General features: G+C 47.4%; 1 protein-coding gene across 19 annotated transcripts in view; it reads right to left on the bottom strand.

Annotated features, from left to right (window-relative positions):
- Positions 1–18,329, bottom strand: part of NFASC (neurofascin) — a 186,125-nt gene that overhangs the window by 91,120 nt on the left and 76,676 nt on the right. For all 19 annotated transcript variants that reach the window (XR_014780741.1, XM_084790351.1, XM_084790349.1 and 16 more), the window contains exon 2: positions 7,121–7,229. Coding sequence is in view for 15 of the 19 variants with exons in the window: in XM_084790349.1 (XP_084646475.1) it covers positions 7,121–7,229 (109 nt within the window). In the remaining 4 variants the exon portion in view is untranslated. The remainder of the gene's footprint in view (positions 1–7,120; positions 7,230–18,329) is intronic.

Below are 18,329 nucleotides of genomic sequence, written 5' to 3'. Positions count from 1 at the left end.
GCCCTCACGATCACCCCCTACCGGGAGACTGTGGAACTGCACCGCACCAGGGACACAGCTTGGTGTTGGGGAAGGCACCCTCACTCCTCTGTCTGCCTCTTGAGCCTTCTCCATGCCCAGTGAGGACAGACACTACCAGCTTCCTGTCCTGTATGTGGGCCGACAGTCACCTAGGTTTTTCACACAGTCAAGGAAATCTGGTACAAGGCTGGCTCCCTGACTGCCTTCTTGGGACTGGAAGGAGTGGTCTCCCTCTGTCGTGGTGGTGGGCCTCATGGTGTGTCCCTTGTGCTTGGCTCTGTCTCGTTGTCAGGGGGAGATGAGGAGGGGTGAAGGGGCTCCTTCCCACTAAATATATCAGCAGGGTCGCCTCCCCTGCAAGCCTTGTCTAAGGCCACCAAGGTTTCTGGAACACGGGAAGGTTCCAGACAATCTTCATTCTCTCTGGGGGAGGGGCAGAGGAGAATACCTGGGTCACCATTACCAATTTGGCTGAAAAACAGTATTTCCTGCACAGTGACCGGAACAAATCTATACACACTGAAACCTGAAACTGTCAGGTGAACCACACCGCTGTTACGTTGAGGAGGAAGGGAAGGAAGGAAGGAAGTGAGAAATGACCTTTTCCTTTAGGTGGCCATTGCGTAAACCAAGGGAACATTTAGTGCTGCACCACACCTCCTGGGGTGGGAAAGCACCCCAGGGCACTGCGTTACTCATAGGCCAGCAGCAGCTGCCCTGGAGTGGGGATGGCCTGGACCTCACTGTAGGGACAGAGAACTTGTGCCCTGTGCTGCGACTACACCTTCCGGGTCTGGACGTATCTTTGAACTCTCTGATCATCATGGCTCTTTAGGCTGATTTTTCTCCATTTGCATCCCCAGCAGCAGGATGGACGTCTTTGCATGTCTATCCCTGTCCACACAGGAAGTGGAATGCTTCCTAACGCTGTCTGTCGGTCTGACTCAAGGCCAGCTGGAGCCCAGCACATCCTAGTCTGGCACTGCAAGGAAGCCCAGTGGATACAGGCGGCCTTATTCCTTAGCCCCACAACCCAACCAACAGTCACCAGGTCTCATAGACACTATGATCCAGTCAGCTGTCTAGAGTTCTTTGGGGTTGTGTATTTGTGTGTGTGTGTGTGTGTGTGTGTGTGTGTGTGTGTGTGTGTGTGTATGTGTGTGTGTGTGTGTATTTCCTCTCTTGTCCTTTGAAGAATAGAACTAGAAAACATATATGGCGTTGGCAGTCAGGGTTCACCATAGTGCTCTGTGTTAGCCAGCTAGACCCTGGGTCTCTAAAGTTCCCCACCCTCATAGACCAGTATGACCCATTGGAGACCAAGTCCCTGGTGTGCCATTTCATTCAAACCACAACCCAGGGATGCAGGAAACCATCTCAGGGCAAGTGAGGAGAAAGGCAGAGAGATCTCTGAAAGAGGACCGGGTTGGGTAGAGAAGTGGCAGGGTGCAGGCACACTCTCGGCCTCTGCTTTCAAAGAACGCTTGAAGAACAACCTTAGAGGTTAGCATTGCAAAGGCTGTCTGCCAGGCGCATGCAGGAGGTCATCTGAGGGAGAAGGGGGGGGGGTCTAGAATGCTGCAAGCTGGACAGGGCAGGAGCCTGCATCTCTAGCACCAAACAGAAAGCTTTCACAGCACTGGACACTACTGATCTTTCTTCATGAGGAGGGAAGGGGACATCAGGATGTCAGGCAGGGTTCCAACCATCTCCCCCACGTGCTCAGAAGGGGGGAGACAGTGATCATAATCCTGTGTGGCAGACCCCGAGGGTGAGTGGGCTCAAGGCTTAGATCAAGTAAGAAGGCGGGACCCAGATGGGAGAGACGGTGGAGACGGAAGGTAGAATGCCAGAAAGGGATCCTTGGAATTAATATTGCAGGACCTCGGGCTCCTCGGAGAGAAGTGTGAAGACTCACCAAGTGACGATGCAAACAAAACAGGGTCTACCGTGCAAAGGACTGATCCTCAGCCGCTCGCTGGGACGCCGTGTTAATGCACTGCGGCTTGGATGAATCTAGATAATGTCTCGCCAAGGAAAGAAACCAGACACAAAGACCGCCCTACTGCATGTATATGAAATCTCCAGAACAGCGGATTCAAGGACACAGAGAGTAGGCTTGTGGCTGCCTAGGGCTGGGGATAAGAGTCTGATTGCTAACGGTGTGGCTTTGGGGAGGGGGGGGATATTGGGAATGGTGATACAGTTACAACAATTCAGTACTTGGTAGCTGTCCAGCACTAGACCTTAGCAAAACACTATATACACAAACCACTCATGAGTGGTACACATTAAGTGGACACACTTACTGTGTGTGAATTACATCTCAGTAAAGCAGTTGTAAAAACATTAACAAGAAAAAGTAGAACTTAGAGAGCTTTTTAGGGAAAAAAAACTGTGATATTTCATAAAGGAAAATGAAAGATAAAATTTACAAATCACCAGGTGGTGGTGACACACGCTTTTGATCCCAGCTCTCGGGAGGCAGAGGCAGGTGAATCCCTTTTAGTTTGAGGCCAGCCTGTTCTAGAAAGTGAGTCCAGGACAGCCAGGGCTACACAGAGAAACCCAGTTTGATAAAAAGAAACAAACAATATACATGTATAGTTACACTACAAAGCAAGTTTCAAAATTGAAAGGAATTAAACTGACTGTTTATATTAATGGCACCAAAGAAGTGATCATTAAAGAGAAACATATAAAACTGAAGATAAAAGGTTAAAAGAGCACTAGCTTTTTGAGATGAAGGGAAGGTGACTCTAGGACAGCCAAGCGTTTTCCTTCCAAAAAGGAAGCCAGAAGTCCACGTCCCTACCCTGTGTTCCAGACCCCAGCACTGCACGATAGGTTCCCAGGCTCGCTCAGGGGGTGTCCATTTGAGGTCCAGATCATGGTCCACCTGAGAGCACCTCTATTTATGACATACATACCCCACATGGGGAATCTGAGCATACTATGGCCAGACACTGTTCTAAAGCCAGTTAGAAACAGGTTGATTCTAGCAGAGAGGAGGAAGAGAGGCAGAGAGGAAGGGAGGGAGGGAGAGAGACAGAGAGAGAGAGAGAGAGAGACAGAGAGAGAGAGAGAGAGAGAGAGAGAAGAGAGAGAGAGAGAGAGAGAGAGAGAGAGAGAGAGAGAGAGAGAGAGAGCTTTTTGTGAGCAAGAGAGTGATGTCTTCTTTGTCTCCAGCCCATGACAGAGGGTAGTGTCAGTGCAGAACTGAACAGAGGCAAGCTTAATAATTAGCTAGGACCCCGTGCAGGGCAGGGGCAATATGCCAGAGCCTGACACGGAGATTTAACTTTGAGAAGCGATGTGTGATCTCCCTGGCATGACAAGGGCCTTGTCTTAGAGTTGCAGACCCACCCCACCCACTGCCACTGCAGGCGCTTCTCTCTCTCTTCTCTCTCTCTCTCTCTCTCTCTCTCTCTCTCTCTCTCTCTCTCTCTCTCTCTCTCAGCCACAGTCTCCCTTCCTGTCTGTAGGAGTGGGGCATATATATGTTCATTTATTGCAGGGTTGCTATGACAACTGTCAGGTCAAGCCATGAGCTTCTAACCCAAGCCTCTAACTCTAACACACGTGCCTTTCAAGAACTGCCAGACTTTTATCCTCCCCTCTGAATCGCAACTGGAACACCGACTTTGCTGCCTGGTTTTGGACCATCTAAGCTTTCACATATATTCATATATTTGTAAATGAGTCAGTGCCTGTGCAGACCACTCCACGCTGGCCTGATGCCCAAAGAGCCACCATTCACTCTTAGGACCACCTCAGGGTTATCTGCACAGATGTTCTCTACCTCCACCCAAAAGAGAACAGGGGGCCCCTGAAGGATCCCAGACCAGCCTCGGCACCTTTGCTTTCATCTTGCCTGCTCTGACACCCCCCCCTTCACCCCCCCTCCAATGCAGCCCACACTCCTCTTCGCCCACCTCCTTCCTCCAGGACCCAGCCCTTTGGCCATCTAGAAAGCAGGAGTCAGTTCTGATGGGACTTCCTTTTGGAGCCAGTGATGGGTTTGCTGCTGATATTCCAAGTGCCACATGGCATTTTTTAAAATTCCTGTCTGCTGTGACAAGTGGGACACAGAAGGAAAGGATGAAGCCAGCAGGAGAGAACGTCAACTGCCCAGCCTCCCCCTTCTCGGATTTCCTCCCTCTGCCTTCTGCATTTACATCCCAGGCAGACAGCAGTCTCCGTCCAACTGGCACCCCAGCAGGCAGCTCCCACAGACAGGAAGAACGTGAAGACAGGAGGTGGGGAGGGGGGCTGCAAAGAGGGGGAGACAACAGTTAGAGGGAGATTTTTTCCCCAAGTTTTAAGTAGCGACATTTGGCCCAGGAGTCTGGTTGTGAGAAGTGCTGGTGGCTGTGTGTGCCGCCAGACACTGGGAGCCCCACTGATGGAGAAAATGAGCTTTGCACAATCTCTGGTCATCTTATGAAAAGCCAGAACTCAGCGGCCTCTGTTAGAGAGATGGGCTTGGGTTAGCAGAAAGGGCCAAGGGAGAGAGAGCGAGGTGAGGCTGTTATCTCAGCACTTGGGAGGGAGAGGCTATGAGGTCAAAGCCAGCCTGGACCACAGCGTGAAACCAGACAGAGAGAGACAGACAGAGAGAGAGAGAGAGACAGAGAGAGAGAGATACACACACACACACACAGAGAGAGACAGATACACAGAGAGAGAGAGAGACAGAGAGACAGAGACAGAGACACAGAGAGACAGACAGAGAGAGACAGACAGAGAGACAGACAGATACACACACACACACACACAGAGAGAGAGAGAGAGAGAGAGAGAGAGAGAGAGAGAGAGAGACAGAGAGAGAGAGAGAGAGACAGAGACAGAGACAGAGACAGAGACACAGAGAGGCAGAAAGACAGAAAGAGACAGAGACATACAGAGACAGAGAGACACAGAGAGACAGAGACAGAGAGATAGAGGCAGACACACAAAGACAGAGTCACAGAGACACAAAGATACAGAGACAGACACAGAGACAGACAGGGAGAGAATTGTAAAAAGCTGAAAGGAGGCGGACAGCAGGAGCTTCTAGACGCAAGCTGTCTCTGCAGCCGCCCACAGTCCACACCTACCCCTGCCTGTCTCAGCACCCATGGGCAAAGGTGGCTCAGTGTGGACAGATAGCCTGGAATCAATTTTGGGAAGTCAAACAGCCCCCAGTCAAGCGCACAGCCCTGGTCCTGTGCATCCACAGCTGCGTCCCGAGAGCACACACTGTGTCTGTGGGGCCTGTGGTGAGAAGGCTGTCTCTAGCTGACAGGCAGAGAGGGGCTTAGGGGTAGGAGTGCAATTAACCAAATGGATCCATTTGTGCAATTGAAGGCCCCGGGAAACTGGGTTGTTTTCCTGTGCATGTCAGCGGACAGGTGTCTGCTCCGAGGGACCCCAGCTGACAATGAGTTGAGGCCCTGGGCTCAGGAAGGTTCCTCCTGCTGGGGTGGGCGGACAGGGGAAAGGGTGAGGCTCAGGAGCAGATGACTAGGGCAGCTCCAGATGGCAGCGGGCTGAGAACAAAGGGAGAAGAGACTGAGGAGGCCTGAAGGGCAGGGCTCTATTCCGAGAGAAGGCTTCCCAGCTGGAGCCACCAAGTCCGCATCACATCTGGGACCCGGAGGACACTTCTTTAGAATTACCGTGCAGTTCCCATGAAACTTGGGCAAACCAAGGTGGAAACACCCTTAGCCCCAAACCTGAAGTGAGCCACACAGAACCCAGAATCAGGCATGGCACCGTCTTGGGCGAGGTGCTGGCACGTCCTTAACTTGGATTCTGTCATCAGGGAAAGGTGGGTACTAAGGGGTCCTGTCTCGAGGGGCTGCCTCGAGAGAACATGTGTGTGCAGAGCACAGAGCCCCACATGCAGAAACACTCAAATAGACACTACGATAAGGATGACCAGAGTCACTGGCCAAGAACCCAGGAGGGTCCTATTCTCACGATGTCACGTAGTCTCTGCATTCCTTCACGTCCTTCTCTGTCAGTCTTTGAAAGGTGTTTCCCCTTCACTAGGTCTGGCTGCGCAATGTGACGTCATGGCAAGAAACCCAGCCCTCTATGGCACACTTAATGAATGTGATGAAAGAAGGAAAACTCTGAGCCAGCTCCGAGGACTGCTGACTAGACGGGTGCATCCGAAACACAGCTGGACTGAGCATGCTCTGATCAGGGACCTGCATCCCATAATGGTGGGATGAAAAATCGCCCAAAGTCAGCCGAATTTCTCCCGGGGGTCCCTTAAGCTGACAGGTCTGTAGTCCAAAGGGGACCCACATGGAGGCCACTTGGATCCCCTACACTGTGCCACCCTCGTACTGTCTTTCTCATCTCTTCCTTTGCCTCCTCAGCCAGAGACTCTGCGACTCTGAGAAGGCTAGAGCAAGACAGATACTGCCGTGAGGCGGAGATGAACAAAGTCAAAAAGAAGAAGACCTTCCTCTGCCAGGTGTCTGGGCCACTGTCCCCCACAGCCTCCTGGCTTGTCATCTTCCACCGGCTGCTCTGATAAAAGCAACGGCCTCAATTGTTGTGTGTTGGCCTCCACCCTTTCTGAGGAAGACAGGTGCTGCCTGTGCAGTAGAGACGCTACTTCAGAAAGGAACAATGCAGCCCCTGGACACAGGGTGTGGCCTCAGTGCCATGATCCCTCCTTGCTCTTTGCAGCCTGGACAGGCATCCATCTGCCAAGGCCCTGAGCCCTACCCACAGGAGGGGCTCTCTGGCTGGCGCCCATATGCCCAGGCTGTCACTCAGAAGTTCCCAGGGTATGGAGGCCCAGGCAAAGGGGTGACGATCCTTAACAAAGCTGCTCTCCAATTTTTCAATTAAGGTGGACAGGAGAGACAATGACAGAAACTAATGCCAGCTGACCATCCTTCCTGGGATAGCATAGCCTCCTTGGAGGGCAGGCTTCTGTGGCTCTGCAGCTGACTCCTGGCTTCCACGTCTTGGAGAGAAGGAAGGAACCAAGTCCTTGAAAACTCTTGGAGCCAGGTAGAGAGCCTGGGAGAAGGGGCCACAAGGTCCCCTCCCACCCCACCCTCGGACCCTCGCTCAGTCCCAGCCCCATGCGTACCTTCTCTGCCTCATTCGGACTGCTTCTCACCACACCAGCGGAGGCTCTGTTCCCGTCTGCAGAGAGCAAGCAAGCTCCAGGCTCCCAAACCACACATAAGTCAATCAACCTGTCCCAAAGCAAACACAGGAAAGAACCCCAGGGTTACTCCAGGTGTATGTGTGTGGCAAGTCTCTCTGTTAGCGTCTGGGAGGTTCAAGTCCTGAGATAGTTGGTCTTGCCTGACACCTTGGGTAGAGAAGCACCCAGGCGAGCAGTGAGCACACCTCTGGGTGTGTCTGTGAGGGAGTTTCCAGAGAAGATCAGAGCATGAGGGGTCTCCCCCGGCGAATGGCTTAATCTGTGGATGGATTCAAAGGCTGACCAGACAATTGGGAGGTGATGGAGCTGTGGAAAGCGGGGACTGCTTGGAGGAAGCAGGCTACTGAGGGCTGAACTCTGTTCCAGCCCCTTCCTGTAACTGCTCCCCTGTGCTTCCTGGCTGCCCTGGGTGGAGCAATTCTACTCTACTGTGCCTTCGCTGCCCCTGGTGAGCTAAATACATACATCTTGCCTCTCTTAGGTTGTTTGATAAGGTAAGAAAGCCCGGCTAGCAAAAGCACCAGCTTGGTTATTTTGAACAAATATCTAACCTTTCTTAATTAATACATCTCTTGATACGGATGATACATCTCATCTGACATCTGCGTTGCACGGCAGTAAATCCACAGGAATATCCGCCCTGAACAGTGAGGAGGCTGTGCCCCAGCTCTCCAGGGCACTATGGGCCTTTGTTTTTTGACTCTGGCTATCTTAGCTTTAGGAATCTACTCAGAACATACCCTCGTGTATCTGTTGTGACTTCCAGGGTCAAGGAGAGAAAGGTGACAGAAAATAACAACAGCAACAACAACAACAAACTATGTTTAGTATACTACCATTATAGAATGGGGAAGGAACACAAAAGTCCATATATATATGGTTGCATTTTTACATATGCTTAAATGACAAAGCACAAACTACACATTAGAAGGTCATGAGGGAAACGGGGTGGATAAGACAGGAATAGGGGATAGATATTTAATACGCTTCCCCAGGTAGCTTTGAAATATGCAAATGCGACATAAGCATAAAACATAACAAAATATTAAAAATCTCTAAAAATGAAAATAAAGTGCCATGCATAGAAAAATTAAAAACATGGTAATTTGGCTATATTTTATTAGGCAGATGTATCTTTAAGGTGCAAAGAATTGCCCCTTTCCTCCCGAGAAATCTCAACTGGTTTCCATTTATTTGGTTTATAGACGCTCTTGCCCTTTTAATACCTGATGAGATGGTGTAAAACAAATCATTGCACAAATGCTTTGTGGCTTGTTTGAAACTAGAGATCGGTTCTTCCTTATGTTGTGAGACCAAGAAAGAACTGTGATTTTAAGACTGAAAGACAGACACTCCTTAGGGAGGTACGATTACACGCGCCACCAACACTTTTGTCCTCATTCATGGGGCTTTGGGGCTAAGTTAAAAAAATGAGACTTTGAACCCAGGGAACAGGCTCACTGTCCGACCCAGGGACAGGAGGCTCCCAGGAAGGACACCTGACACCCAGGGTGCAGGGACCACATGGACACCTGATAGTGAGTGGATGGCAAGAACAGCATCTGTGGGTCCCAGAAGGATGGGGAATATGGCGAGTTTGCTGTGTGCTCTGGGCATTGCCCCAGATTCTGGAAGGTCGCAGTGGCATGCAGACAGTAGCACCCACTGCTCTGCGTGGAGTCGGGGCTGGGGAGGGGGCACGGAAGGCAGAGCAGATGCTCTCAGTAGCAGGAGGACCAGGCATGCCAGCTGATGATCATGGAGGCGTGTCTTGCGTTAAGCTAGCTCCAAAACAGGCTCCTCTTAATTCCCTGTATTCTTCTTTTGATGCCTGCAGAGGCTCCCCATCTCTCTTCAGCAATTGTTCCTTATTCTGTGACTGTCTTTCCCTCCGCCATAGAAGCTACGGGATGAGTTTGAGGCTCGCCTTGGACTCACTACACAGTGAAATTTTGTCTCAAAAAGTGAACACTGGGGCTGGAGACATGGCTCAGCATTTAAGAGGATTGCAGAGGACCTGGGTTAGGTTCCTGGGACCCATGTGGTAGTTTACATCTGTCCTTAACTCCAGTTCCAAGTGTTCTAGCACCTTCTTCTGGCATGCTCAGGCACCAGGTACCCATGCACATACACACATGCAGGCAAAAGCTCATATCCATAAAATCAAAATAATATTTTTTAAAGATTTGTTTATTATGTATACAGAGTTTTGCCTGCATGTATGCCTGCATGTCCAAAGAAGGCACCAGATCACATTATAGATGGTTGTGAGCCACCATGTGGTTGCTGGGAATTGAACTCAGGACATTTGGAAGAGCAGCCAGTGCTCTTAACCTCTGAGCACCCCCCAAAAATAATATTTTTTAAAAATGAAATAAATGTAATTCATGGTTTCCCTACCTTGCTCCCCTACCCCAGAAAGTAAGTATCCTGCATGACATCCTGTATTATTTCACATAAAACTACCACATTAATGGAAACCTAGTGCTATAAGATGTGACTATATCACGTGCTTACCCTGTCCTCTCTTGAGGGACAATTGAGTGACTTATAACCACTTGACATGGAAAACAGCTCTGACACTTGTCTTTGAAACTCTATTATCAATTTACTGAAACAGTGTTTTTATTTTAGTTGTCATTGTGCCTCACTGTGTGCATGCTGTGTGTGAGTGTGTGCACATATGTGCCATGGTAGTTGTGTGGAGGAGGTCAGAGGGCACGTCTGGGGAGTGTGTTCTACCATGGACCCAAGATCACACTCAATCGTTAAGCTTGTACAGCTTGACCCACCGAGTCACCTCGACCACTCTTTGAGATAAATTCATGAATGTAGACTTTCGAATAGCAGAGAATTTGGCTCACTCGATGAATCACATGACACTGTGTTCTCCCACAGCAATGTCCAGGAAGGGTCCAGATATTCCTCTCTTAACAAATGCCATCAGTAGCTGTTGTCTTTCCAATGCACAGAAATTGGTATCTCTTTCCTGCTTTTCTTCCTACCGTGAGTTGGAGTGGACATCTTCATCTTCTTTAAATTGTTTCTTTTCTGTTTGTTCTCACAGGTTTGAGGGAATCTTTACTATGAAAATTTCCTCTTAGTAGAGGAAATACAAACCACTATGTCATGCAGTGGTTTTGGTGTGAAAAATATCTTCCTAGCTCAATGGATCTTTTATTTCTGCCAGTATTTTTGTCAAACACGGGCCTTCTTTTTCCAAAGTTATCTTTAAACAGTTCCATGGTTTTGCTAGCATTTTGATCCTATCATTTTCTGTGATTAATCTCTCGTCCACCTGAAGTTTCCTTTGAACTTATGTGAGGGAAGAACCTAATGTTATCGAGACTGTTTTCCCAGTGCTGGTTACTGTAAGTTTCACCTTTCACCTTCAGGTTTATAAATACCGTCTTTGGGTCAGTGAAGGTAGCTCTCTGAGTAGAGTCACTTCCCATGCCAGGAGAGAAACTGAGTTCAGATCTCCAGAGCATCTTTTTTTTTTTTTCCAGATATGGTTTCTCTATGTAGACTTGGCTATCCTGGACTCCATTTGTAAACCAGGCAGGCCTTGAACTCACAGTGATCTGCCTGCCTCTGCCTCCCAAGTGCTGGGATTACAGGCATGTGCCACCACACCTGGCTGCCCCAGAGCATCTTAAAGCTGGGCCAGTAGCATGCACCTACCATCCCAGCCTTCTTACGGAGAGACAGGAGTCCTTGAAAGCCGTGGGCCAGCTGCTGTAGCGTGCACAGCTCTGAGAAACAAGAGGCCCTGTCTCAAACTCAGTGGGAGGTGAGGATCATCCTGAGGCTGTTTCCTGACCTCTTGTGTGCCACAGCACATGCCTGCCCACATCCACATGTTCAAATATGCACACACAGTCACACATGTATCTCACACATACACACACAGGTAAAAAGAAAGCACTAAGTAAGTAGGATATTGTCTTTAAAACCTCAAGGAAGAAAAGATTGTATTATGTATACGACAACAAAATAGAGGGGCAGAATCCTGGGGGTGAGGGTGGAAAGCTTAAGCAGGGATGGGTGTTAGCATACTGTCCCCAGTCTGACTAGCAACCTATGACATCATCACCTGCCTGCCACTAGGTGGGCCAGCTGCCCAGGATATAAAAAGGGAAAACCCACCTCGTCTCCCTCTCTTGCTTCTCTGTTCCTCTTCCTCTTTCTTGCTGTCTCTGTCTCTGTCTCTCTGTCTCTTCTCTCTCTCTGTGGGGTGCCCCTCTCCCTCCCCTGATCTCCCTTGTTTCTATAATAAACTTCTCCATATCATATCTGTTGCCTGACATCTTATTTTTCATATTTAATAATGAGGACAAAAGAAGAAGGGGGAAAAGGTTAACCAAAATTAAAGACATATGGAAAGGCCATTTGGAAACCTACCAATTAAAAATATGATTCTTAGCTGGGCGTGGTGGCACACACATTTAATCCCAGCACTTGGGAGGCAGAGGCAGGCAGATCGCTGTGGGATCAAGGCCAGCCTAGTCTACAAAGCAAGTCCAGGACAGCCAAGGCTACACCGAGAGACCCTGTTTTGAAAAAAAAATGATTCTTAAAAAAAAAAAACAAAACCTTCCCTATCAATTGTTTGTCAAGGAAGCCTAGAAGCTTCCAAATCAACACAGGCTGTTTCCATTGCTCTTGATGGCAAGACCCTATGGCTGAAGATATTCATATGTAGATTTTAGGACATAGAGAAATCATTATTTTTTCCTTAGTGGTTAACGTGCATAGTTCTAGAAGGTGCTACGCAAGCTGTTTAAAGAGAAAAGTCATCAACAGTATTATCCAGCTATGAGCCCTGCAAGCTGCAATACCAACACGCCAGATGAGATGTGCTCACAAATACACTCAGCATGACTGCTGCGGGGTAACCAACTACTTTATGGTTGGAGCTGAGGCTTACGACGCAGGAAGGAAGTCACCCTTAGTTCTGTAAACTTGGCCAGAAGCCCATGGCTGAGGAGGTCAGAGGTTGCTGGGGAGGTCAGAGGGCACTGGGATGAGGAGGTGCTTATTAATGGTCACGTTGAACTGCCCTCTAAATAGTAATGCTTAGACTCACAAGTCTGTGCTGCTCTTGCGTTGCTCAGGGAAGCTCTGCGTGCAGTGCGCGTGATAGCGAAAGCAGAGTCTCATAACCGGTCAGAGCACTGAGGATAAATCGCACGTAAGTGCTCAGCCCTATATGGAATGTCCTTATCCCACCCCCACCCCCACCCCCAAGCCGCAGGGGTAGCAAAACGTGCGTGAAGAGCTAGAGGGATGGGAGAAGCGCCACGAATCAGTGTCTTCTGGGCAGGACAGGGATGCGGCACTCAGGGCCGCGCACAAGCTGTGTGTGGCTCTCCACACAGCTCACAGTGTGGGGGGGGGGGGTCTGTCAGCGTTGTGTCCTGGAGGGGCTCCTGAGGCCTCGCTGGAAGCTTCCAGCCGGAGGAGCTGCTGGTAGAAGCTAATGCCTGCTGGAGGAGGGGAGCTATTTGTGGAAGCAATTCTTAAACTCTGGTCACAAAAGAAACAAACAAAAGGCTTGAGAGTAGGAGGGGGCCTGCTGGAAAGAAGAAAGGACGGAGGCCGTGGGAGGGTATGAGAGAGGGCAGTGGGGGTGTGAAATGACCAAAACACATTACATATGTATAAGAAATCATCAAACAGTAAAAAAAATATCTTTATCATTAGGCTAAGTTCCACTATGTGTTTGGATCCTTATCTCTGTCTGTCCTTTCACACACTGATACCACTCGATTTAAATTTACTTTAGTTTTATAATTGACTTTACAGTCTTTCATATTTTTCTATTTATGTCTGTTTTTTAAAAGTTTTTTTCTACATGAACTACACAGTCCATTTGCCTAATTTTCTCTTCATGTGTGTATGTGCATATGGGAACCAGAGGCCAACCTCAGTTCCACTCCTCAAAAGCCATCCACTTGGCTTCTGAGTCAGGACTTCTCTGCCAGGCCCAGGAAATGCTCCTTTCTTGGCCTCTCCAGAAGTGAAATGACAAACTTGAGCCACCACAAGAATGGGCCACAACACCTAAGCTTTCAGTGTGGATGCTGGGAACCAGGGTGAAGTTCTCACCCTTTCATATAAGCATGGCCCTGGGTGCTCTCTCTCCCCAGCACCCACATTCCCTAGTTCTTAAAAGAAAATTGTACCGTGTATTCCATTAGAATCATAGTAAAACAATAAGCAGTCTTAGAATGAGCACACTGATGATTTTGAATCTCATGGTTGAGGAATGTGTCACGCCAATGAGGGAGTTATAGGCCTATGACATAGTAATGGAATGACTAGGTTTAGAAAGCTAGTAAAGGAGGGGGGGCTTTCCTTACTAATATTGCATTGTAGTCCAGACTGGGGAGAAGGGAGAGTTTAAATGGCTTTCTAACACAGAAGCAGCATACACCAGCACACACACACATAGACACACACAGACCACAAACACAGACCACTCACATCACACAGATCACACACACACAGACACACACACATCACATAGACCACATAGACACACACACACACAGACCATACACACAGACACACACATACATACACACAGACACACACATACACACACACCATACACACACAGACACAAACACAGACCAGACACATACACACACTATACACACAGACACACAAAAACACCACACATACAGATACACACAGACACAAGCACATAGACCACGCAGACTATACACACACAGACCACAAACACAGACCACTCACATCACACAGACCACACACACACAGACACACATACATCACATAGACCACATAGACATACACACACACACACACACACAGACCACACACACAGATACACACACCACACACAGTCATTCACTAATTATTGCACAAAAATAATTTACATAATATGTGGACAAGTTAAACTGTCTCCACAGGACCCAGCTTACTCTCTCTGTGTACCTCACAACCTCATTTCATATACTTTAAATACATGTAACAACATACATGAAAAAAGAATGTGATACTTAGTTTTAATTTGTTCCAATTTTCCTTGGTAACTTTGCAATTGGTTTCTTAAAGTTTTTTCATGTCAATGATGCACATTTTACTGTTTATTTTGTACTTAGTCTTCATTATTTAATGATTGTACTTAGTATTCATCATTTAAAATAATTGCTTCATATTAATTTTGAACTTCACTATAGCTCTAAAAGTCCACAATTCAAAGAGAAGGTTTCAAGAGAAACAAACCAAAAAACCCAATACAATGAACTGATTAAAATTAAAATGTTATCCGCACAGGGCAGTGGGCGTTTGTTATCCCATGTGCAGAGGTGGCCTGGGTTCTTTGTCTGCTGGTCCAGGTGTTGTTTGCTTCTGGACAGGAACAGGGGCACCTCGAGATCAAAGGTCCTGTTTCTATCTCAGGAGTAGCTTACAGTGCTCACGTTGAGGCCTGTATGCTAGGCAAGGCTCCTGGTCTTACGGGGTGGGGGTGGGGTGAGGACGGAAATGAGTTTTCCACTGGGTATTACAGTGAGATTGCTGGTATCAGAAGGCAGTGGAGACTCGGGAGCTCCAAAAGCCTGAGGTGATACCAAAAGTGTTACAACCCTTTGTTAAGCTGCCGTGCTAAGCGCAGCGGAGGATGCAGGCAGACACCTGAAACCAGGTCTGAGGGCAGGTCCGGTGAGACGCAGGCCTGGCAGGTGCTTCAACGGCCATCTGGTGGCCATGGCGTGGGCTTCAGCAGCAGCTCAACCATCACTGCCTGACCCGAGGAGTCAAGCTCCGGGCATCCAGCAGTGATTCTTCCCCAGAGTAAATGAGTCTCAGATGGTCATGGTGGAGGAATGGAGTGAGAGAGCAAGCCAACCCTTGTTTGTGAATGCATAAACCTTGGGCAGTGGGGAGGGGTTTGAGGGTGAATGTGTCATATTCGCTGGGGCTGGAGGTGCCAGGATACTTAATCTACATGTTACCAAACAGCCCTATCATAAGAAGGAAAGGCAGTACGTAGTTATCCTATGGGTGTGGGGAGAATCTCCAGGTACAGTTAAAGGTCATTGGTTGAAAGCCAAGATGCTAGACATCTTATTAGCACAGGGTGGGCATCTCCAGGAATCCCCAGGTGCTCGATGAATGATGAACAGGTTTCTTATCAGGAAAGGGTTGGGCCTGTAATCTCTCTGAGGGCTGTGCGATGCTCCTTAGGGGACCTAGGGTCCCCCAGATCAGGAGAAGAGGGGACCCCAGTAAGAAAGGGAGTCTGTCCTTCTTGTACGGAGCTCAGGGGCTGTCTGGAAACACCAGACTTTAACCTTATACCAGGGTCCCACAGCGGGTGAGGGAGGCAAAGCTCAAGTCAGTGAAGCCAAAGGAAGGACATGCGAAAGAGCAAAGACCATTGAAAACAGCAGAGTGAGCAGGGAAGCGAGGACCTGGGTGTTTGAAAAGGGTCAGGAAAACTGAGAAAACGCAATGCTAGCACAGCTGTGAGGAAAAAAGAAAGATGCCACAACTGCCGACACCAGGGATGAAGAGGAGGCTGTTGCTACAGAACCTACGCACTCCAGGGCATAACCAGCAAACACTCATCACACGCAGATTTAGACACATGGATGAAGCGAACCAGGTCCTCAAACACAAATGACCATGCTCCTGAATGCAACAAAAACGGAATAGCTTTGTAATCACTAAGAAAATGAAATTCGTTATTTTAAAAATTCCCCCAAAAATAAAGCCCCAGGCCCAGACTGTTTCACTAGAGAATTCTATCAAACACAAAAAGAGCTAACCCAATTCTAGGATGTTTCTAACAGACTGCAGAAGAAGGTCACTTCTCAAGCCGTTCTAGGAAGCTAGTGTTGCCCTGAGACCAAAACCAGACTAAAAAAGTCAAAGACAAAAGGAGCCAAAGCATGCAGACCAAATATTTCTCAAGAGTGTAGGTTCAGCTGCCACGGTGGTGCACACCTTTGGTCCCAGCACTTGGGAGGCAGAGGCAGGTGGATCTCCGAGTTTAAGGTTAGCCTGGTCAGAGAGGTCCAGGACACCTGGGCTACCTAGAGAAACCCTCCAAAACAAAAACAGAGCAAAACAGAACAAAAAAGACAAAGAGTATAGGTTCAAAAATCTACAATAAAATACTGGCAAATAGGATTCAGTGATACATAAAAACAATTCTTCATTCTGGACAAATGAGATTGATTCAAGTGAGGCAAGGCTGGGTCAATATTTATAAATTAACTAGTGCAATCCACCACATTAACAGACTAAAGGAAAAAAAATCAGGTCCCCATATCAATCAATACAGAAACAACCTCTGACAAAATCCAGCAGCATTCCGAGTTTTAAAAGAGGCTGGAAAGATGGCTCAGGAGTTAAGAGCACTGGCTGCTCTTCCAAAGGATCAGGGTTCAATTCCCAGCATCTACATGGCAGCTCACAACTGTCCGTAACCCCAGTTCCAGGGGATTTGACAGCCTTACACCTATGCACATTAAATAAATTATTAAACAAAGCAAAACAAAGAAAAAATGTGAGAAACAGACATGGAAAGAAATTTCCTAAACGTGATTTAAAAAAAAAACAAACAAACATCACAAAAAAATCTACATTAAGAGCATGCCAAGTGGTAGAAACCTAAAGCCTTTCCTCTAACATCTGAGATGGGCAAGTGTGTCTTCCATCGCTACGCTAGATAGTTTTATACCAACTTGACATAAGCTGGAGTCATTAGGGAAGAGGCAAGGTCAATTGAGAAAATGCCTCCATAAAATTGGGTTGCAGGGAAGCCTGTAGGACATGTTTTTAATTAAAGATTAATGAGGGAGGGCCCTGCCCACTGTGGGTGATGCCATTCCTCGGCTGGTGGTCCTGGGTTCTATAAGGAAGCAGGCTGAGCAAGCAATGAGGAACAAGCCAATAAACCACACCCCTCCTTGGCCTCTGCATTCAGCTCCTGACTTTAAGTTCCTTGGGTCTGAGTTCCTGTTCTAGCTTTCATCAATGATGGACTACAGTGTGGACATGTAAGCCAAATAAAACTCTTTCCTTCCTAGCTTGCTTTTTGGTCGTGGTGTTTCATCACAGCAATAGAAACCCTATCCAATCCAAGATGATCTCTGTTGCTCAGCACAGTGCTGCTGTCCCAGACACAGATAAGTTAAAAAAAAAAAAAAAAAGGAAATGTATAGCACAAAACTCAGATTCCACATGATGATCTACGCAGACAATCCCAAGGCCCTAGTAAACCATTTTTAAAACTAATAAGTGAATTCATCAAGACTGTGTGTTATAGGATAAATGTACAGAATCAATTCTATTTCTACAAGAAAGCCATGAACATTAGGAGACAGAAATTTAACAGGATATCATTTACAACTCCTCAAACATCCTTAGGTATAAAATAAATAGCAAATGTAAAATGACTCAAGCTGAGCATAGTGGCTTACAGCTGTAATCCCATCACTTGAGACTTTTTTAAAAAGATATTTATTTATTTATTAGGTATACAGTGCTCTGCTCACATGCATGACTGCACACCAGAAGAGGACATAAGATCTCATTATAGATGGTTGTGAGCCACCATGTGGTTGCTGGGAATTGAACTCAGGACCTTTGGAAGAACAAACAGTGGTCTTAACCTCTGAGCCATCTCTCCAGTCCCCACTTGAGACTCTTAAGCATGGATTTGAGGATAGCCTGAACTACAGAGTTCAGAGACCTTGTCTCAAACGACAACAACAAAATCAAAATATATACAAGACTTATGTGAAATTTTAGAAAATATATGAAAAATAGAGAGGAAATACTATGCTCATGGGTTTGACTCAACAAAGAGGCAAATTAATCCCAAATTGACATACTGGTTTTATGCAATTCTTATAAAAAATTCTCTACATGATTTGTAGTAACAACAGACAGGATTATCCTAAAACTTATACTGAAAATTAAAGTAAGTAGAGTAGCTAAAAAACAATTTGGAAGAAGAAAACCAGGAAGCAGAAATCGATCAATCCAATGAAGAGACTTGGGTGTACAGTTAGAAAAGTAAAAATATGTATGCTTGAAAAATAAATAGGTTAAGAAGATGAGCAGAGAGGGGTGTGAGGGGCTTTTA

This window comes from Acomys minous (genome assembly GCF_964271855.1).
Source record: "Acomys minous genome assembly, chromosome: 1".
Taxonomy (NCBI): domain Eukaryota; kingdom Metazoa; phylum Chordata; class Mammalia; order Rodentia; family Muridae; genus Acomys; species Acomys minous.
Note: the sequence above shows the minus strand (reverse complement) of the source record. Positions and strands in the feature narration are given on the sequence as shown.